We start from the raw sequence: 24013 nt of genomic DNA on the forward strand, positions 1-24013 counted from the left end.
TCCACTCCAGTGAACAAACAGATGGACAGACTGCGATCTCCAGTTATACATTTTATGCAATTAATAGCTATTATCATGGACAAAACCCCTATTACGCTCTCTGTACATTTTCAGTCTGCAGGAGCTACAGCCAACGCATGTTTGTGTGCTGCTGGCTTCAACGCTGCAAGCAGTGAGGGCTCACTGAGGCGGAGATGCAATCCATCAGCCCTGACTGAGGTGTAATTCAGGTCAACATGCATGTAACAGACAAGCAGGGAGGGTCTCATTAGCTGCAGTGAGACCTCCACTACAGGTAATACATCACTGCAAGAAATTACAAATCCCCTCCTATGTATGACCTCTGTATGTGTGTGTGTGTGTGTGTGTGTGTGTGTGTGTGTGTGTGTGTGTGTAAAGGGCAGAGGGATTAGTTACACCCCAGTTTACAGCTGAACAAGACTGTATTAATTACCACAGACTTGGTAAGTTATTACTTATGAGTCTTTTATTTTCCTTTTTTAACCATATAAAGAGGGGATTCTTGATGTAAATAATATGGCAAACATGAGTCTTCAGCAGCGACAGGCTTGTGTACTTCAGTTGGAAGGAGAGATGGGGAAGAGACAGAGAGAATGAGGACAAGAAATAGCTTCATCATTATTGTAACCAAAGTGATCTTCAGGCAAAGGAACAGGGGGAGAAAAAGTAGAGGTCAGGAGATAAAAGGTAAGGTAATAAGAGCAGGGGCTGATGGGAATAAAGTGAAGGAGTATGAAACAGAGAAAAGGACAGAAGAAGAGGGAGAGAGGAAGACAGATGGAGGATCAGGTATAGAGGACGTTAGCCGAGAGGCAGAGGTAATTTAAATCTGTGAATTGATTGCTGTCCTATGACAACAGCAGTGTGCTGTGCACTGTGGCAGCTATTACTCTGGAGGGAAGAAGACAGGGGGGGTTATCTGTTCCTTTGACAGGCCAATTAGGCTGCTCTTTCATGCATGGAACTAAGCACAAGCCTTTGGTAATATATGTACACACACACATCCGCCACACTAACTAACTCACTAACTCCTCTACACAATAAATGTGACTTGAATCTACACGACTACAAGTATGGTATTTCCCTTCAAGTTTTTAAACATTAGTCTTTCTCTCAACCTCAAGCAAATCCATCTAGCAAATGTTGCAGATGTTGAGATATTTTCAAAGGATGAATGAAAGGTGGCACTAGATGACAAGACAGAGGATCACCAAAACAATTAGGACTATTCCTCTGGGCACTATACATGTCTGACAATCAGTTCAATAGTTGTTGAGATATTTTAATTTGGACCAAAGTGGTGGACTAACATTGCCATAGAGCTATGCTGCTAGCATGGCTGGAAAGGATTGATCGGACATTCCTCCGTAACCTTTGAGCACCATTTGGTTCCTCATTACAAAAAAATATCTCTTAAGGGTTCCTTGTAAAATCCTATATTTGAAGTGAGTTTCTAAATCTTTTTTTCATGCAGTTTTTCATGGGACAGTCTGGACAAGGACCCCTAAGGACCTTTAAGTCCCAAAGAATAATACTTTTAACAGTGTGTCCTGCTCGGTGTAAATGTCTCGTTGCCGTAGACTGAACCAAGTGACAGAAATAGCCTATGACCTGTTTTACACTGAAGTGTAAAACAGTCATACGAGTAGCATACAGCAACACATGAGGATGTGTTAATTTGCTACTTTGCTTTGCGTTTGTGTTTTTTGTGATCTTGGTGTTGCCGAGGACAGTGACTTGAGGAATTATTAGTTTGAAAAGATCCAATTGAAGAATCGTGACTTGTTATGGTTGTCTGAAGTTTATATGTTGAGTTGGCTTTTTGATGTAGAGATTTGTGTTTTGGCAAGATTTATAGGAGATACTTGGCAGCTAAGGCTAAGCTAAGCTAACACTGTATCCATCAAAACAGGACATTTCTGTCATGTAAACTGAATGCTCTGAAATACTCTCCTTTTGAATTTGTGGAACTGAACATTATGATTTGTCATGTGGCCATCCTGGTTACTGTCTAGTGTCTTATAAGCCCATATGGGCTGGTACCAGAAAGGTGCAGGACACTCAAATAAACAAATGAGTCAATCACTCAATCAATAGACCCAACCATCACTTGGAGAGTTTTCTCAAACTTAACAAATCTTCTCCAGAGGCTCAGAAGCTATTATAAACCCGCTTTCACAGGCTGAGTAGCAGCCTACTCCTCATGATGAGTAATGGAGTGCCCCTTTAATTCTTAATCATGGAACAAGTCAGAAACAGGGCAGAACTTGAGAGTATGTGGAGGAATATGATAACTAATCATTATTTCCCCTCACAAAAAAGATAATGTTAAAGTATATTGATTACCGGCTGACCTCTGACCTCTCTCAGTCAGTCAGTGGTGTCCTGGAAAACACAGCAACCAGGTTTCAGAGAGCACAGTTAAAAGCACTGATGTATTTGTTTTACAGCAGTTTATATCCTTGTATATTGCTTAAAAGTACTTAACAAAGCTCACTACATAATCACATAATAACTAAGATTAACAAAATATATATTAAATAGCAAATAAGCATAAAAGTGTAGTATTGGGAGGCAAAGCAGAAGTCTAGCACATCAGTGACATCCAGTATAATCATGTTAGCCCTATTAGCTCAGACTGCAGCTGATGTTCCATTCCAGAAATAAACTGCTCCTCTTCTTAAGTAACTATAAAACCATGAAAGTCATTTCATTTTCTTCTGTGTTGTAATTGCACTGGGACTCTACAGAGTTATACTGGATGTTCTACTGATGACGACTCTCCCATTATACAGCATAAAATAGCAGCGAGAGAATTGGGCGGGGAGCAGATTAAAAGTGAAGACAGATGTTAAGCGAGATAGTGTTACGTGATCTTTCCCTACCAACTTACCTCCCTGCTCATCCAACATGACCAGAGTCCTGATGCCCGCATCTTTACTCTAACAGAAAGACAGAAAGAGAGATGAAAAGAGGAAAGAGAGGAAGAAAAGTGAGGGGAAAAAGAGGAAAAATGTGACAGATCAGTGAAGGTCAACAGAGTGGAACAGAGCAGAGCTGTTACAACATCAGAGGTGAGTCGAATTACAATTGGCAATCACTTTTTAGAGCGTGACTGATCTTGTTTGGTACAGCGGGAACCGCTTGACTTTTGAGGAACAGTTTGACATATTGGGAAATATGCTCATCCTCTTTCTTTAGTTAGATGAGAAGATTGGCACCACTCTCATATATGAAGCCACATCCAGGGGATAGTTAGCTTAGCTTAGCATAAAGACTGGAAGCAGGGAGAAACAGCTCAAGGTTAAAAAAACACAACTTTGTGATGCATTTGTTTGATTTACACAAAAACCAAAGGTTATAATCGATGAGCCTTGCCAGGCAAAGAGCAGAGATCTAGGAAATCACTGAGCCCATCCAAGAAAAAGTCCAGCACATAACTCTCCATAAAACCACAACGTCTGTTACTTTGGTTTTCGTAATGATTATACAAATGAGATATAATTTTATCATTTTAATTAGTGAGCTTTAGGGGTTCTGGTAGGTGGATTCTTTTACCTTTGGATAGAGCCAGGCTAGCTGTTTCCCCTTGCTGCCAGTGTTTATGCTAAGCTAAGCTAACCACAACTCCACAATTAGCATACAGGCATCAGAATGATTGTCTCATCTAACTATAATAAGTGTATTTTCCAAAACTATATATTAGGTAGTTAAACTAGCTACACCTCAACAAGAAACTGCTAATTATGCACTGATGCATCAGAATTAACAATCTAATAATTTAATAATATATCAGTCACAAGAACCAGTTTTCAGCAGAACCAGGTCATAACTTTGATACTACAAGTACAGTTTGAGTGTACTTTTAGTTTTTTAAGTAGGAATTTTAAGTAGGAATGCAGAAATGTTATTTGTAATGGAGTATTTTTACACAGTTGTAGCCTATTGCTACTTTTACTTAATAAAGTATCTGAGTATTTGTTCCACCACAGATGGCACACCTCCTGAAACCTGAAAAAATCTGAAAATGCCACAAATATATTCATGCACGATCCTGCAAAGATTCTCGGGATAAACTCGTCCACCAAATGGCATGTGCTATATTTGTTATGTTCACTGGGCTGGTAGCAGAGATTTGTTGACAAAGCTCCAGTAATGTAACATTCTGATTTGGCTTACAGAGTTGGCACACGCTCAGACACACAAGCAGGCACACATGTACGGACCAAACATCCACTCATACACTGTTATTTCTCTGTGCATGCATACGCTGGGCTTTTCATCACATAATAACACAGTTCAGTAAGCACACAATAACTACATTAACCACTGTGCAACTGACAAAACAACAGCTTTGTGCTGTCCGTGAGCCTGAGACTTCCTCCGACAGATATTAAAGTCCAAAGGCCGTTCAGTTCATGCATCAGCTATTTTGGATCAAAGTGTGCTCTGACCTTCTTGGAGCGGTGATAGATAGAGACCAGGGCTGGAGGCCAGTTAGACATGCCATTGATATTAGTATCAATCAAACTGACTGTGAAAAGATCTGCCAGTGGCCATGGATCTGTTTCAGTGTGAAGTTAAATTGCTACTGATGAATGATTGCTCAGAAAGTATAACAGAGTCGTTTATTTGGCTTTACAGAAAACTAAATGATAACCATATAACCCTCAGCATGGGAACTTGGTGAGGAATTGTTTGTTTACCTACTAGGAATTATGGGAAATCAAAGACTTGCGAGGGCCGTCGTGGCTCCAGAGCTACAGGACAGGATATCTGATCACGCCAACTGGCATGAAGTGATGCGGTGACATCACTTCTTTCTGCATGGCTAGTTAAAACACACACACACACACACACACACACACACACACACACACACACACACACATGCAAACATACTATCAGGTCTTTTTTACACTTTGCTGTGATACAGTGAGTCCCACAGTCTCTGTTATGTTTTAACAGCTACTCCCAAAATAATTTGCCGCCCAGGAAATGGAATGTAGAAGGAGCTGACGACTTTTCAAGAGATTAATAGGGATGAATATTTTAAACTCATTTCATCTTTCTTTTTTTGTTCTTCATTTCTTTGAATAGCAGCATTGCTGCTGTAAAGCAATCCATTCAGAATATTTTGTGATTTTCAAGCACATTTAGTTGACTAATAAGGTCAGTTTTAATGTAGCCTTTAATTTTTCTTTTAATTGACAGATCTAGTCAGATGTAAAATTCTCTTTGACATGCGAGTAGTTATGTTTTGTCCAAAACCTTTGTTGTCTTGGTGAGGTGTAGTAAACATGCTGGTAAAACATTCAGGGGGTGTCTGTATCAGTTACCATCATCAGAATAAATTATTGCCAGTTTTCTCTGCTTAGATAAAGTTTTTTTTTCTTTGTGTCAAAGTCCATATAGGCAAGAAATAGGAAAATGAATAATACAGAGAACACGGGAGTAAGAAAATAGACCAAGGCAAATAAAGCAAGCAAGAGGTCTGTGGATATTAAGACAGAGTCCTTGGTGGACTGGTATTGATTTTTCATTGAGATATCCGCTCTGCTGTCTCCTGGAATCTGTTCTAATTCAGCCACTGTGGACGCCTGCACCAGGATAAAATGTGTCCATGTATATTATTCACTTCTGTGCAACCACAACAGATAATGGCAGTGAATTTTTTAAATTGAATTAGAATTAGAATTGTTTTGTCAAAATAGTTATAATTCCAACTCAAGGTCCACTAACTAGCTTTTTCCGAAGTTTTCAACTGTATCATATGGTCATCATTATTTTGGTTTGGGTTTACAGTACAGCTACAATAAAATGTTCATCATAAAAAGCTTTTCAGCCTTTTATTCTAGTTTGTCCTAAAACAAATGAAAACCACTACAAATGTAAATTAATTTACTCGTCTGAATTGGCAAACTCATCCTTTCAATTGCTGTTTGGACCTAGGTCAGCAAACGTAACTAGGCATGGCATGCCTGTCAAGCTTTGGATTTCTCAATATGTCGAAGTGGTGTATGTGAGGCTGTAGTATAAGCCATATCTGTACCATGAGGCTAGAGGCTCCTGCCCTTTACTGGATTTGGGGAGGTTAATACTCCAGAAATCTCAGCCAACGTTACCTGAGAGCACTATTGCCAAAAACACCGGTTAGTCTCCATCCAAAAAGCCTCTACAGGCCTCTTGAAACATACTGTTGAAGATATGGGCAGTGTGTAGCTAAGCTAAGAAGCCAAACAAGGTTATGTTACAATGAAATAGTCTGATCTTGTGTTTTTCCTCACCATACTATGATTTAGCTGGAAGCGTTAAAAAGTCAGTTGGAGACAAGAGTTTTGAACGTCCTATTTTTTTTTCCCACCTGCATTTTGCAAAGACCCGCCCTACTCTGCCTCTGATTGGCTAGTACTTGTTGCCTTCGCTGGTTAGGTTGGTTAAGTTTAGGCATGAAGAGTGAGATGGTTAGAGTTAGGGTCAAGCCCCCAGGAACAGCACCGGGCTTTGACACCAATTTGACATAGTAGCCAAACCTTGGAATTACAAATTCCGGGTCCGACAGGGGCCCAAAAAGTATTTTTCTCTCACACAGTCACAGGGAAAAGGAGCAGCTGTAAAACAGTGGATACATTTTTTTTGAGCATCACAACCCTGTGAAATGACATTTTGAAAGTCTAGAAGAGCCTCATATTTTTATTGTTTTAGCCCCATTCAAGTTGGTTGGAAGGCTAACCCAGAAGTTAGCTGTCTCAGCTTGCAGAAGTCTCTAGTGAGCATGCTCTATGGGTGTATGGGGAACATGGGGCCCATAGAGCATGCTCAGTATGTTTTCATCCGGGTAATTTCTTTACAGCGGGAGGAGGCTTTCTTGGCTTCATGCACCACTGAGCAACTTTCATAGGAATGAACGCCTCAGACGCTGTATCCAGTTCTCTTTATACATCCATGGTTAGGGTAAGAATATCAGGGGCAGAGCCAATCAGAGGCAGAGTAGGGACGGGTCTTCACAGAATGCGGGTGGGAAAAAAAACAACACATTTTAAACCAACTCATGTAGCTAACGTTAGCTAGATAGGTACAGCTGTTAAAATCTGCTAGAGACAGTTACCATTCCAGCCGGCAAAATCATAGGCTAAAAATGAATGCCTTTGTCTACCACATTTGTTTGAAAAATTACAAAGAATTTCAGAGGGTGAATTTGTGACCATTATAATGTGAACTTCATATTAAAGTTTACAAGCAGATGTCCCTACAACAACCACGTAAAGGATCATTTGAAACAATTCTTTAAACAAACAGATTTGCATTGGTAACAATACTAATACATATTGTAAGTATTAGTATTAATAATAATAAGTTCTCTCAGTTTTAAAAGAAAATTAATATTTTAAGACTGAAAAGAAGGAATTAAATGATTTACTAACGGTGAATAGTTACAGTGCAGTGGCCTGCATCATATCATGTCCATCTTGTGTAATGTACTCTGACTTTAGGCCTATTGCTGTTCATCAAATCAGATCTCTCATTTTACAAATCTGCTCCACAGAGACATTGGATTTGGACCGAACAGGCTTTTACTATCAGTCTGTCCATCTATCCCTATGTTCATTCACGGTCGCTCTCATATTCATCTCTCTCTATTTTTTTATTTTATTTTCTTTCTTGCAGGCTGAATTTAAAGATAACAGTTTTCATAACAACTTTAATCTGGATCTTTCTTGGTAAAACCTTTTTACAAAAATACATTAAATGTGTTGCACTACAAAGTTCTTTCACTTCCAATAATTCAGTGACCCACATCTCTCCATTGCAGATGCACTTTAGATACTGTACATAAGATTTATTCTACTAATGCATAGATTTTGAATGCATAAACTGATGTGAACTGGATAAAAATAAAAGAGAGAAGACTTTTATAATTTGTAACACACTGAAATCTTCTTCGCTGTCAGACTGCTGTTGGCCTCAAACTACCCTGTGCTATGTAACACGAAATATCTTACATGAGAATTCTCAGACATAATGGTACAGGCCCCGATATATCAGTCATATTAGCCACTCATTTAAATTTTAATAGTGCCTGAAGCCTTAAACCTCATCCCTGCTTGGAGTTTATTTATGAGGGAGCGAAGCACCACGGTACATGTGTCAGTCAGCTGATGGGAGGAGATATGCTCAGACATTTCCTGCTATCTTACAAAACAAAGGTCATCTCGTAGACGTGGCGAGAATGATTTACGGGTCACATCTGCATGAGACAAGGACACATTGTATCACTCACTGTGATTGTCACAGTCTGGCCACTACATTACATTGTTAGAAAGTTGTTGGGTTTTTTTGTTTATGGAAATTAAAAGTAATGAAGGTCAATGTCCTCGAGTGTTTTATGGCTTTCTACATCAGTTATTACAGATGTACTTTACATACTGAGTCAGTAGCAAACCAAGAAATATCTGTTTATTATTTGCTCTGGAAGTTTTCTCAGATTTACTTTTGCACTTCACATAAATTGATTTCACAGTGTTGCTCTCAAATGTAAGTTCATGCATTTCAAATGAGACTCCATGCATATAGCGGTATAATGAGACAGCATGGATTTCACATTTACATTTTAGGTATTAGGCTGATGATCTCAACCAGAGCGACTTACAGAATACAAAAGCAGAAGAAGCTTTAACTTCAGCAGGCTCATCATCATTACAACAAATAGATAGTTAAGTGAGTGAGAGCTGCAGTGCGGTGACGGTATGGGTGTTATCCTTAAAGGATCACGTAAGCGAAAAGTTCTAGAAAAGGAGAGAAGGCTTAAAGAGGGTTAGATTTATCTACTGGTTGATTTATTCTCTGTACACTTGAATGAATGTAGAATTATTAAGAATGTAGTAGCGCTCCAGATGTGTCATTTTTCACAACATAAATGCATGAATTATAAAGTGTAATCAGAATTATTTTCTGTGGTCTCAGTGTGGCACCAAAACAGCAGGAGTAAGACCACACAGAGTTTGAGCATAATCATCCTAAAAATGAAATAATGACTCTAAACTGTTCTGTTACAGCCAGGCTATTTTTCACTCATTTTCATTTAGAAATACATTGATCCAATTGTTAATGATATTACTGGTTATATTTATTGGTTAGACTAACCAAAAACACTAGAATAGATATCAGTAGAAATACACTGAAATCATCAGAAACATTATGTAAAGGAATATCATCAAATTGTTCAAGCAAACGTCATGAAGAAAACAGGTTTTCCAGAACAAAAACTGTTGTAAGAAATTAAGAAGCGCAAGACAACAACAAAGAAAATCTGATATTGGAGAAAATTGTTGAATTTAATGTGTTGACTAACCAGAACAGCCTCGACTAGATGCCATCACTGTCACTTTTTTTAGCAGAGCATTACACAGTATCAAAACTCTCTCCAGACATACATTTACTTGGACGATGTGTTATCTGAGACAGTTTCGGTGCAGAATCAGACCTGGACAGGTATCACTGCACAGATCACTGGACGTGTGTGCTCCCTGCTCTGGCTGCTCTCCACTTATTCAATTAGTGTAAGCTTCACTACAGAATAAGCCTTTGTAACACAGAGGTCACGGAGCATTAGCATGTGCTCACAGTTTCCTACGAGAAGGAAAAGTGCACTGCGCGGTCACTTTCATTACAAATTAATATAGCAAATACAAAAATAGCAGACTTGGTGAATCTCTCTCTGTGAGTTTTGGTAACATTGATGGAGAGTCAGGAGAATAATTTAGAGATCTGTTTATGTCTGATGAGTGCCAACTAAAGAGGGGACTTTCTTTTGTTCTTAAAATGACAATTTCTTCCCCATGCATGCCATAGTTTGAACACTCCACTGTACCAAAAACTGGCATGTTCTTTGTTTCGTCATGAACGGAGAGGCTTAACAACTTTCTGTTTTATTTTTAGTGTGCATGTAAGGAAACTACTGTCAACATGCAGAGTAATAAGAACTGTCAGATGATGAATGCTAAAAATCAAATTACTTGTGAAAAAGACATTTTCAGGCTATAAGCTCAAATAAACCCGAAGATAGTTTTATATTATCTGCAGTATGTTATAAGAAGAGGCATGTTGACTCTCATCCATAATCCATGCTGTGTTATTGCTTCATCCCAGTTTATATTGAGCCTGTTTCTCCAGAGAGATGGTAAGAGAGCGGAATAGAGAGCATTTCATCAGACAGAGAGAAGAAGCCAAAACATGACATTGTAGCTGTTTGTCTCAGTGTCTTTCCACTAGTTTTCAACTTGAGAGTCGCAGTCCAGGAGCATCACAAGCCATCGCACTCTGAGATAAAAAACTACAGGACATTTCCAAATCAGTATCTAACAGTAGAATCGAGCAAATGTCATTCCCTTGGCATTATCTTTAAAGGTTGAAATTCAGCCACTGCCAGTGAAAAGGTTTGTCTGTCCAGCAGGTCACTGTCCAGGTCAGCCTCAGGTCTTGCTCAGTCCCTCGCTGCTTTGTCTCATTAAGACATAGTGGCTGGTCAAGGGGTTAGAGCAGGGCCATGTCTCTGGAGCCAGTGGGAATAGAACAGGAACTAAAGGTCCAACACAGACTGATGGCGATGAAATGCCAGTAAAAAACAGTATCAGCTTGCATATTGATTCAGTTTCTTGCCTCAAGAACTCAAAATGCCACCTGAACATAAGAAACAAGCTACAAAAGATATAAAGGAGCACTTCCTGTGTACAGACTACGTCAAGACAAACATCTTAAACTATAAGAGAGTGAACATACAAACTCTTCACCATGTGTCTACAGTGTTATAAGAACATCATTTCCAAAGTGACAAAATGACCTGGCTGGCTGTACAAGATATTTTTGCTGAGCCCCCTCTTATACCTCTAAAATCTCACAAACGCACAGCATAATGAATAAACTCGGCGCAGGCACCTGGCTATTCAACCCTCCATTAAGTTTCTACAGATGGTCACTGCGCTTGTTGTTCACACTCCTCGGACACAAAGCCCATTTCTCGTTCAAATTCAGCGAGTACTGTAGCTGAACATATGGCTGTAAATGCACAATGACGATATGAGAAAGGTAATGGATCACTGCTGTTTCATTCAAACTCTCCTGTGTCGTGAAATTCAGGACTGTTAACAGGTTACTATTGAAATGTGTGCTGTATCTAAACTTTTACTTCAGAGGAGCCTTTTAGACTAAAGATTTCTCATGATGTGAACAGTATTTCTGTTTTGTTTATCAAGTTGTGGCTATATTATATGTGATGTTTATGGGCTGGGTAATAAATCAATTTAATATCGATATCGATATGTAAGATTTGCTATCTCGTTATTGTAATATCAAGACACTGTATCTCTTCCCCTTCACTCAAAAATGTGTTTTTCTTCTTGTTCCTACAGTTGGATGTTTGAGCTTCACTGTGCAGAGTGATGTATGTGCAGTTTGACACTAGAAGGATTTTTTCACTTTCATCTGCTGAAATTCAGTCAGTATCACCCAGTGTAATCTGGAAATTTTATCTAATCGTTTCCCAATTGATTTTACTGTAAAGAAAATTACTATATGCGATATACAGCATGTCACCATTGTGATAGGAAATGATAGAAGATGGTATTTGCCTGTCCTCTGTGAAATGTTTGCTTCATGAGATTATGTTTAAAATGTACTTACTGATGCCATGATAGGAAACCTTTTCTCATTTACTACACATTTCCCTTTGCTGCTGTTAATCATTGCTTTACCTCAAACATAAGGTGTGAATGAACGTATGGGTACAGGTTAAACTATATACTGGTCTCACTCTATACAGCCAACCCAGGCTTCTTTTTAATTATTCAGCATGAGAGAGATGTTGGTAAATGTCAACAACTGAAAATACCAAAACAAATTGTTGTTTGTGCCATATATGAGTAAGCCTGTTCCCTCTCTGCTGTGTGTCACTGGACTCACCTCCTCAACCAGAGCCAGCATACGCCGAGTGCTCTCCAGAGACTGCAGGGAGAGAGAGAGAGAGAGAGAGAGAGAGAGAAGATGATAAGCTGAACATCCACAAAAGAGCAAATACAGACGCACAGTACAGTACATCACCTGTGAGAAATATCACGAAAACATCTCAATGTGTGAAGATGAAAGATTGAGGTTTTGAACAAAACATCACTAATATTCTATATTCAAAGATGTGAAGGCAAATTAATGACACTTGGTTGCATAATTAGACTTGATTATTCCTGATCTGATTTCTACCTTTTGTTCGCTAACTTTCTGCCCTCTAAAACTCAACCATTTCTTAAACCAAACACCTTTTCATTCCTAATCCTCATTCCACTCTCTCCCCTTTGTAATCTCCTCATCTCCTACTTCTCCCTTGCCCCTCTGTTGCTCCATCCATCCATCCATCCATCCATCCCTGCCTTACTTGTTTCTCTCTTCCTTCCCTCCCATCACTTCCTTGGAGCCTCTTGGCCGTGCATTATCTCCTCATGAATGTTTAATAAGGCCATTTGAGCTGCTCTATTATTCCGCGGCACAGAATTATCTCCTCTTCCTGAGCTCCTCTCAACTCATTAAAATGGCAAAGTTCTTCCTTCCCCCCAAAAAAGCACAGTTTTTGATGAAAGAGACTACAGAGAGGAAGAGAACAAATCGCTTAAACAAGGGAGGGTCACATTACAGCAGCTGTGTCTGTTTGCCTGGAGGGTTTGGAAATACATTTCTGTCCTCATGAGAACAGGCCATTTTGAAATGTCAAATTATAATTATCACTTCATAAACCAAAACCAGTTTTGACTGTAGACCAAGTTTTACAAATAACACAATTTATCTGTTTGTACCAGAGAGTTCCACTTCTCTGTTTTTTTCTGTTTCTGTTTCAAGTTTAATTGAATTGCATGTTTTTAGACGTGAGGTTAGATGTGCGCATGTTCATGAAGACTGATTGATTGACTGATTGATTGAAGATTAACTACCTGGGATACAACCCTCTGTCTGGATATTCAGTATAAAATGAAGGGTTGACAAATACAATTCAATCATAATTTGACTGGAGGCTGGTGCTTATTTAACCCAAAAAAAGAGTTGAAATTAATTTCAAATACAGAAGATTATATGTTTCAAATGATAATAAATGGCACACTTTTCTTATTGAGATTAATAATGAAATAATTTGCAATTTGAATAGTTTAAATAAGAAGTAATATTTTGGGCTGTTATTGTAGGTTTTCTAAAATGTATTAAATGCAATGAAGTTGGATAATTATAACTAGATAACAAATAAATGAGAGATTTATAAGTTAGAGCTCTCCAGCAGCCAGTTCAGCAGATAACACAAGATCATATTGAGTCACTTTGAGTTGCAGCCAAAAATATATTTTTTCTGGCCCTGAGGGAAATTCTGTGAATTGTATTTACTTGAAAAATATAATGTGATGTTTTATCTTTCTTTTCAATATCAGAGCAGACAACAGTGTTTTCGTGTGTGTCATTGTGTAAGCTTGTTGGTCCGTGTGTACACAGGTGTGTATGTGTGTCTTCTACAGTACCTCATCCGCTATCTGGTCCGCGCGTGTCTGCAGGTCGGCCAGCTCATTGCGCATGTCTGCTTCATCTGCCATGACGACTGTTGAACTTTGACCTCAAACAAGAAAGACTGAAAGAAAGAAGGACAGAGAGACTGGAGGTTAGTACACCAACAGATGTTACTGTATGTCCAGCATGTGAACTACAGTGTAAGAAAGAATTTCACGTCTAAAAATCACTAGATTTCTGGATAAAATAGTTCAATTATATGTGATTTGTTTGAAACACCATTCACTGTGGCCAGTGGGCTCAAATGTCTGTTTCCTATACTTGTCAGTCCCCAACAACCTCACAGATACACCACATTAACTCAAATCAATATATTTACTCATCATCAATATAATGTACAGGCAGCACAGCTCTGATCCTTCATTACTTCCATTGTGAGATCTTTGAACTGTTGTAGCCGAGTCAAGTTTTCAAACTTTTTTGTGGCAGTTTCTGTTCTCAGCTGTTGCCAGATTCATCTTTTGAAAGATTGTTCAGTAACAGCAGAGTCACAGACTCAATCACTCACAGCAACTAGTCTTGTCACAGTGTCGTTCAGGAAAACACTGAAGGACTTTGAACACTAAACTTGACACCTGTGTCAACCCTGAAGTTGTCGTTTGTCAAAGCACCATTTCACAGTGCAATGAAAGAGAACCACTTTTAGGGAGATCAGGAACCATGTTTCAATGCAGGTAAAGTTCCTGTGTTCCCTAAAAGGTTCCTGGAAAAGTTCCTGCGATCACAGAAGCCAAAAATGTGAAAAAAGTGTGAAAAGCGTTTGTCGTTACAAGTCACTGTCAATAGCAGGGAAAAAGACCATCAACGCATGAGACTAAACAATGTTTTAGAAATAAAAGAAAGGCACCAGAGTTGATGACTGAGCGAGAGAGAAATGCAACCTCATAAGCAAAAGTGATGAATAATTTACTGTTTAAAACACCGTAGGTAAACAGGTTCTGCTTCTGTCTACAGCCCCAGTCACTCACACAACCATACATGTGCATGTCTGGACAAGAAAAACATCGCGAGTTGAAACCTCCACCTCGCTGACCCTGAATTTCCTCCTCAGGGATCAACAGTGAATCGAAATGAACGAGGTAGGAGTGGCATCGCTCTAACAGTTAGAAGAAAAAGTATCAGGACAGAGACAGAGGTCTATTTTTGTTCCTCTGATGCGCTGCCAGACAGTGTTTCATATAGCCACACACAGTAGAGCTGGAGGTATGGTCCATGAAAAATACATGTGGCTGTTACTGTGCAGGCTGACAGAGCTTCACGCTGCTGCTGCTGCTGCTGCTGCTGCTGCTCAGGACGAAGGTGGCGAGGGCTGAGGAGACCAGCTCAGTCTCTGTTTCCTTCATTGCTTCTCTCACTCCTTGTCCTTTTTCTGCTGCTGTATGTCTGGACAATCAAGCCTTTAATGAGGGAAATAATCTGCTTTGGTCCAATCAGATCTCATTTGTGCCTCGAGTGCATTTTTGTTTTTATTGCACAAATCATATTGAAGAGTTTTTGTTCTAATGTGGCTCATTGCTGATATAAATTTAACCACCAAGCAGCTTTCAGCTCAGGGATCATTAAAGCTTTATGTAATGTAATCTACTGCAATATACAGTATAGTGATGGGACCAAGAGACCACTGAGTTTTGGTCTCAATCAGCTGCTGTAGCTGTAGGAAGAGACTGTCAGTTTCATTAACCTGCCAAGACAAAACAACATTTCCAAAACCAGATTTATAAGGATAAAAGTGGAATATCATCATGCTAAAACATCAATGTTCTAGGCTTACTTTAAGTTGCTTTCTGTTTATATTTTATTTTACATTATTTTAATGCTTTGACACTGTTAAACTCTAACTTGCTGTTAAAATAGGTAACACAGCTGGTGAGTTTTGTCGATGTACCAGTTTTTGGGACCTAAAAAGTTCATTTTCTGCTCAGGCCTGAAGCGTCCATCAGTCAGTCCCTGTCAGGACAACTCTGAGGTGAGGAGACACAAGGTCAGTTAGAGCCACAGCTGGATGTTTGATAAAGTATCTCCTTGTTGTATCCCGCCCTCTGTCTGTCTGTCTGTCTCTGCCTCCATCCCAGCAGAGTCGTCAGGCCGGTTAATAATTGAACATGTGCCGGGAAAAGAGATGGAGGGAGGGGAGGGGGGGAGGGAGAAAAACAGCCTTTTGAAAGTGCTTCTCTCCTTCTTTCATGCTCTCTCCCTCCCTCTCTCTGCGTGTGTGTGTTTTTTTTTTGTTTGTTATGCCTGGTGCACAGTTGCACTTTCAAATATTTATGTGGAAATTTTACATTTTAGCCGTTTGGCTGACGCTGTAACCTGGAGCACCTTACGATGACTGCAACAGCAGAATAAGCATCAGTTCATAGATCAGCAACATCACAGGTGACCCGTAGCGAGGAGACAAAGAAAATGTCAAAAGAGGGCAGCACAAATGCCAAATCCATCACATGGTTCAGGTGGTACAAGAGGCAGCTGCTCATATGATTTTACCAGTCAAACATGACTTTTTCTGTTGAAAAGAACCGCTCAGATATGAATGATTGAAAAAAATGAAGTTTCCAAAATGGAAGGGATCCAGGAATGATTATATCCATAGCAATGCTCACTTCATGCCCACTTGTTGTGTTGTCAGTGGCAACAGTATTGATGATCCGGTGATGCATGTTCCATTAAAAAAGACTGTTCTGTTAATGTACTGTAATGAAACATGTCACACTACATTTACAGACCTTAAACACAATAACTGAATATAACTAAGTACTGTGTTGTTCACACGTGCTCTCACATGCTCAATCGTTTCTTTCGCTGTTGCTCCTCAGCATGTTTATCTTCTCAGTGTAGGTTTCTGCTGTTATTGATCAGTCGCTGATTGCTGAGCTGCTTCCTGTTGACTCACACATCCAACACAGATTCATCTTCTAGTTTCCTCTCACACTGCCTTTCTATCATTATCTCCCACATCTTTTTCTTTCATTCTATCAAAATTAAGATCAGCATTCCAGCTTCTCTTTTAACCAACCTTTATTCATTTTATTAATAACAATTAAATGTCCTGGACATGCTCTGCTATTTATCCTTAATGATGCATCCTAGTAGTGCAGTTAATTCTGTTTGGATGCTGAGTATAAGAACTGTGTACTCCCACCATTTGTCCCTGATTGGATAATTGGATCTGTCACCTGTGACCTTAAAACATCTCACCCATCAATATTGCGTGTAATCACTCCATCTCTCTGCTCTTCCCTCTTACACTCACTCTTCCTGTCACTCTTCTTTCATGTAACAATCTCACTTTGAGTTTAACCTTGGCTGGTACAGTAAGCCATAGATTTACCCCAGCGGACATTGATTTAAGACCAGTTTAGACACAAATTTCAGGCTTGTTAACTGACAGGCATCTTATCAATTTAACCACTAATAAATCAGATTAATTTTGTATTATAATAAGTAAAATTCAAGTCAGAGATAGGCCTGGGCTATGTTCTGCGCTAAATGCTATCAGGCTCATGTTAAGAAGACATAATATTTACCATGTTCACCATCTTAGTTTAGCTTGTTAGCATTCTGATATTTGTTAATTATCACTGAACACAAAGCACAGTTGAAGTTGAGGGGAATGTCATTTATTTTGCAGGAATTTGGTCATAAATCCAAGTCTATTGGACACATTCAAATGTTTAAGTTTAGAATCACTTAAGTTATTATATTTCCTCCTCTGGGGACCATGAATTTCTGGACCAAATTCCATGGCAATCCATCCAATAGTTGTAGAGATACTTCAGTCTCAACCAGAATGACTGACCGACATTTACATCCACAGAGTGGCTGACCACAGTATCTGCTCAAATAACAACCACAATCCTGTAAACACATCTTATCTCACACAAGGTAACAAACAAGCAAGCAGACATTCCCTGTTAACTTCAGTTGCTCTACTATATTATCCTACTAGTTTATTTTGTGTTTTACTGTGTGTTCATGTTAGCTCAGCTAGCGTCTCTTAGCTATAAGTACATTGTTTGTACAATAGAGACACACAACAGTTTACAGTGTCACAGTAAGTTTAATATGATTTTAACATCACTGAAGTGAATTAAAACATGATATGAGCATAGGCCCAAATTATATTCATTTCCATTTTTTAATGGCAACAAAATCAACTTACTGAAAATGGAAAACCAAACAGTGAACAAAATTGATATTTAATGTGCAGATAGCAACTCAACAAAAAAGACATTTGGAAACATTCTTATGCACCAACTAATGGCCATACAAGCATAACAGATCATAACATAACATAATGGAGCAACAGCAGGTCTGCATCATTGTCACTCATGGTTACAAATTCCAAAAGAAAAAAAATGTTTCAGATTTTGCCAGTCAGCTTTTTGAATGTCTCACATCACACTGTAACTCAAAATCAAATCCTTGTGTTCATCCATCCCCCATCTGAAAGTCAGCTCCTCTTTAACATGCTTAACATGTTTCATAGACAGACAAACACACACACGACAGTCGAGCTGACGTAACACAAGGTCCGGCCGTCCCCATCCCCCACCTGCGGCTCTGCTGGCTGTCACTTGTTTGACTGACGGCTGCTGTAAGGCCTGAACTGCCAGGCTCAGCCCGTGGAGAGATTAAAGTCAGGGGGGAAAGAGGATTTACTCTCCTCTCTCTCTCTCACACACTCTCTCCTCTAACTCCATTTCCTCTCTCTTTGCTTTCTTTGTTCCGCTTCATCCCTTCTCCACGCCCTCTCTGTCCATGAATGTATACAGTGAATGAGAGAGCAAATATTACAGAAGATTCAAGTAACAATCCATAACATCTACCTATAAGTGAATACTTGTTTTACTTGTCTGTAGCTGATATATTACATTGCTGGTGTCAGGTGGATCTTTTCTAGGTCAAATTATCTGGCACACAGGAAATGATACAATTTCCCACAAAGGAAGGAAGACTACAAAGTAAGCACGAGAAGCCATTATTGCTGAAATCTTACCTACAGAAATCTTCAGACAAGGACACAGGACAAAACCATCATATCATAATAACTGTTACGAGCGATGTTAAGTGCAGAGCAAAAGCACCGCAGCAATGAGTGCTTCACTTCGAGGAAAAAATAAGCAACAAATGAAAGGACTGGCCCTCTGACTTACAGACAAACAGCAACCTTTCAAACACTGACTTAAACGGAGACGTTAAAAGGGCACCAATGAATTATTGATCAAAATATTAGGCTAATAGCATTAATCCTAAAAGCTGTTGAGGGCAGATGTGGAAACAGGATGAGAGAGGGAAAGAAACATGTACAACACAGTAGCATTTTACTCGTCACGTGACAAGGACGGGAATTGTGTCTGTTGTTTTAAGCCATGCTAGCAGCAAAACTACTACATTCCCATCTGTACTTTGTGTTTAGTGCTAATTAGCAAAATTCTTACAGGCTAAGCTAAGGTGATAAACATGTTGAAAATCAGATTTACTAAACATCAGCATGTTAGCATGCTAACATTGGCATTTAGCTCAAAACACTGCTGTCCCTAACAGCCTCACATAGCTGCTAGCATAGCTGTAGAGTGTTATAGTCGGACAAAAGTGCTGCCCTTACATTAACCAGGGAAAAGTTCAGCTGCTACTGTATATGTGGGCTCCTAATGCTGTCATTTCTTTTGTGGGTTAAAAAGTCCTGAATTAGTTTTCATGGACATTCTTTTCTGTCGTTGTTCGCCTCCCACTTTGTATGTCATCCATCATCACATCTTCTTATAATGCCATTGAATACCGGCTCATCATTTGAATTAGATAAAGTAAGTCTGTTTCATGGTGTGTGTATGTGTGTGTGTGTGTGTGTGTGTGCATTTGAAGACAGTGCCGTAAAACAGAGCAGCATACAGTTTTGGCACATATCTCCAGAAGAGGAATGGATTAGCACTGTCATAGGCTGACATGATTAACACAGAGCCACACAGTCCCAATCGTGCAAGAATCCAACGACAAGCTATTTCAGGCAACAAAGAGAAATCCTGTCAAAGCGCACAAATGGAAAACTCCACTCTGAATACCCAGTTGAAAAAGCAGTATGTGTTTGTATGAACAAGACAATGAAGTGAGGAAGCAGTAAGGAAAGAGCTTTGATTCTACTTTGGAAATATTTCACCTGTTGATCCAAATAAAGGTTGCAATTTGTAGATTTTCTCAACACTTTGGACACATTCATATAGCATCTGCAGTGTGTGTTTTCAATATGTTAATGTACTGAAATGCACCAACTGTATGTAATGATTATGGAAGTGTCTGATTTCATTGGACCTATACATATGTGATGTATTTTCTGTTTAAACAGGATGTTGTGGGATACAACAACAAGTTGAGGAGAAAGGGGCTGTTTGATTGACAGGAGGGGCAGATGGCAGGACTTCTTGTCAGGTCAGGATGACCTATTAAAGACGTGCTGTTTTCCAAGAATTTAACAGTAAGCTAGAGTGTACACATGACAGGGTTTTTAATCGAACAAACTGCATGCACCTAAACAGTTTATACAAGAACACACCTTCGTCTCTTTTGTGGGCATCTGCAAACAAATATCCCAACATTTTCTGTGACATTTGAAGCTATTCTGTCGCACCACATGACTTAATGGGATGCACACTGTTCACTGTTCTATGTTTTGAGCATTTTCAATGCCTTTATTGCAGAGCTGCCACGATTAGCTAATTAATTGATTAGTCAGTCAACTGACCCAAATTCTTGTTGTTCAAGCTTCTCAAACATGAATGTTTTCTGGTTTCTGGAATATCTTTGGCTTGTGGACTGTGGACATTTTATAGACTGAAAAGACGAATCGATTAATTGAGAAAATAATCAACAGATTAATCAATAATGAAAATAATCGGTAGTTGCAGGACTACTGTATTGATAACTGTCAGAAGAGAGATGACAGGAAATGTGGGGATGAAGATGGGGAGTGACATGCAACAAAGGGCCCTGTCCAGGGATGTTTCGGTTCATGGTCAGTGCTTTAAGCCGTAGCCCAACAGAGATTCCCAGTATATCATAGATTTTAATCAAGTTAAAGCATTTTACATCAAAATCCAGCACTGAACAGCCACAAAACCACCAACAACAAAAGGTAAAACAAAGGATGTAAATCTAGACAGATGACTGCAAGGGGCATTCATGAACACTGCTAAAAAAACAAACCACATACATTTTTTAAATCAACATAAAGCATGTACCAGATAAAGTATTTCAGTCGGTTTGGATTCTGTTAACATCCAGGAGACAAAAGACAGTCAGCATAAAAATGCAAATTTAGTTCTCCTCTCTAAGACTCACCTTCAATGGGTAGATTTAATGCAGACTAGATGCAAAATTTCCATGTGAATTTCTACAGTGTCTTCCTCTACATACAACACTAATTCAGGAGAGGATGTGGGATTAAAAAGACAAAGACACGCAGACTGGCAGGCTGTCGTGATAAACTGCCTCAACTATGAATCTAGAGGACTGCTATCAATCAAGTGCCATGTTCTGTTGAGATAAACAATGTTTGTGAAGGAAATAGGACATCAGGACACTCTGGTTGCAGTACATCTCACAGTCAGGGAAACCAGGTCAGCTTGTCAGTTGTTCAGTTGTATGTTTCTCACGGGTTTAGAAGCACTAACCTAATCTAGCTGGTGCACTTTTCCCTCGCTTTCATGCATTTGTTTTTGCGGATTAGTTAGGGAGACGAAGGGTAAATGAGACGGTGGGCATGGTATGACTGAAAATTAGCATTGCTATTTCTGTAATGCTGCTTTTCTTTGTATAATTGCGAGCAAAGCTGGTTGTGTAGAACTGAATGGCACAAAAGTGAACCCCGGGTAGTCAATGGGTTTTTAGGAAGGATAACAATTCAACCCTGTGGGGAGAACATGCATGAAGGAACTGTAATGGAAAGCTTAAAAAGATTTCAACACAGTGAAGCAGTTTTGTTCTCATTCTTGCATGTCTTACCTCAGTATTATCGCACGAAACACAATGAATGTGAAAGAGGTGATATTAATGATTTTGAAAGAAGCAAGGGTAGAAATATCTTTGAGGAGCATTTAGCATTCTCTTATTCCCTATCACCCTCCTCTATTTAAATGAGATGTGACCTTCTGTCTTCTATCTATCCTATATTTCTTCTTGAATTCATCATGATAATTAGTACACCAGTAGGTATACCAGACTGCAGCTAAAACTTCATAATTATGGCTTTAATAATAACAGCTTTACAATAATCTCTGTAATTATGTCATATCATAAGGGCTCTGCTTCTCTAGGCCCTGTCCTTTTACACTGAAAGTAGAGGAGACAATAGACTCACCATGTCACACTATGAATTACTGTGTGTGTGTATTTGTGTGTGGGTCAAGGACAAGAAGAAGAGCAGCAGCAGGACAGATAAGGGGTGTGTATGTGTGTGTATTTGTGTGTAGGTGTGCGTATTGGTGTGGGTCTAGGGGTGTGTGTAGGCAGGTTCACATCTTACCACATCAAAGCAGAACCATGCTTCATTATTCACTGGATGGGGCGAGGTCAACATCGTGTGTGTGTGTGTGTGTGTGTGTGTGTAAGCGTATCTATTATTTTTCAAATTCCAATTATAAGACTATGACCATCTGGGTTCCCAACCCGCAGTAGGTTAACAAAAACTAACTCTAGAAATGAAAAAAAAGGAAAAAGACTAGGATTGGTGAATTAAATCACTTTCACATCACACACTTAAAGGTCCCATATTATAGAAAGGGAGATTTTTATTTCTTTATTTTTTATAAAGCAGTTCTAGGTGCTATAAAAATACTGTGAAAGTATCAAAATGCTCAGTCCATGGAGAAATGCACACAGCCTATATTCAGAAACCGTGCCTTCAAATGAGCCGTTTGGACTTCCGTAAGGTTGTGATGTCACAACTATACACTCAGTGTTTGCCTCGCGGGGTCGGCCCACACCTCCAATGGGACCCCCCACCCCTCCTGAAACAAGCAAAATATGTTTATTTATGTTATTCATCTAATTTATATGCGCTTGTTTAATTTCAGCTCAGTGTGAGAGTCTCTACGGCGTTTTGCTGTCATTTATGTCTGTGCTAGTTTCTCTCCCCTGCTCTGCTCTCTGTGTTTCACCGGGGGTGGGGCTTAGCCCTTCCACACACTCACAGAGCGGAGCAGAGGATGGACAGTTGCGGAGGAAAAACTGCACAGTTGTTGGTGTGTCAGAAAGCAAATTTGTTGCTGCATAGCCTTCCAAAGGTTGGATAACATTATTCTCGGCAGTGGCCATTGCAATTTAATAATTGAGTTTTACCCAGAGCCCTGGTTATACCTAGCTACAGTAGGCTACAGTCCATTACCTATAGCTGGCCTGCATCACTCAATCAGCCAATCAGAGAACAGGGTCATGAGACAGACACAAAACACCCTGTCCTTGCCAGAGCGCCAGAGAGAAGCTTGACAGAGGAGATGTAAAACTATATTGAGATGATTTTTGGTACTTAAAACCACACAAATATCTTCTTATGGGTATCAAAACTTCAAATAAAACACTGGAAAAGTGTGTAATATGGGACCTTTAAGAATAACTGTCCATACTTGAACTAATTATGTTGTCCTAAGCAGTACATGCAGTCGCTGCTAACTTTAACTCTGTTGGCCAAATAGCAATTCTAGTCTCCTCATCACACTCATATAATCACGTGGCTACGTCACTAGCGATAAGAACAATATCAAGACTAAATTTGCCTTCTGCCATACAGATTATATCATATATTTAGGCTAAATTAAATGAAGATATTTGTAATTTTCTTTATTTTAAGAAGGATCTCAACAAAGCAGTACATTGTTTTCAACTTCTCTCGGCTTTTTATTGCAATCAATATACTGTAGCAGATCACACACACACACACGCACACACACACACACACACACACATGTAGTTGTGTAACCCTGTGGATCCTACTGTTATCCAGGAAAAACACTTATCTCGGCATCAGAGAGGCTCTTAAGATGAGGAGGCTGATACCTTTCACTTACACACACACAAATACATGTACAGCAAACACACATGGACACAAGCTCATACATACACTCGCCCATATTCACTGTCTGTCAGCTGCTGTTAACCTGACCAGTCAGGACAGAGCAGAGCAACATATAGAACCAAACTTGTCATATAGACTCAGGAGATAAGAGCACCTGCTGATGTAGACAAGAAACACTTATATACACATTCAGTACCAGTCAAAAGTCTGGACACACTTTGTCATTGAAGTAAATGGGAAAGTGTGTCCAAACTTTTGACTGGTACTGTATGTCGCTGTTATTCATTCTCAAACGACCTTCATTTTACATCAAGTGTGTCCACGCAACAGTGAAGG

At 39.3% G+C, this 24013-nt stretch overlaps 1 protein-coding gene across 2 annotated transcripts in view; it reads right to left on the reverse strand.

Annotated features, from left to right (window-relative positions):
* Nucleotides 1-24013, reverse strand: part of LOC137186612 (synaptosomal-associated protein 25-A-like) — a 38902-nt gene that overhangs the window by 8680 nt on the left and 6209 nt on the right. For both annotated transcript variants that reach the window (XM_067595675.1, XM_067595684.1), the window contains exons 2-4: nt 13569-13675; nt 11980-12021; nt 2915-2963 (exon numbers count right to left, since the gene is read on the reverse strand). In XM_067595675.1, the coding sequence (XP_067451776.1) occupies nt 2915-2963; nt 11980-12021; nt 13569-13640 (163 nt within the window). In that variant the 5' untranslated portion in view covers nt 13641-13675. The remainder of the gene's footprint in view (nt 1-2914; nt 2964-11979; nt 12022-13568; nt 13676-24013) is intronic.

The sequence above is a fragment of the Thunnus thynnus genome, chromosome 1 (assembly GCF_963924715.1).
Source record: "Thunnus thynnus chromosome 1, fThuThy2.1, whole genome shotgun sequence".
NCBI classification, from domain to species: domain Eukaryota; kingdom Metazoa; phylum Chordata; class Actinopteri; order Scombriformes; family Scombridae; genus Thunnus; species Thunnus thynnus.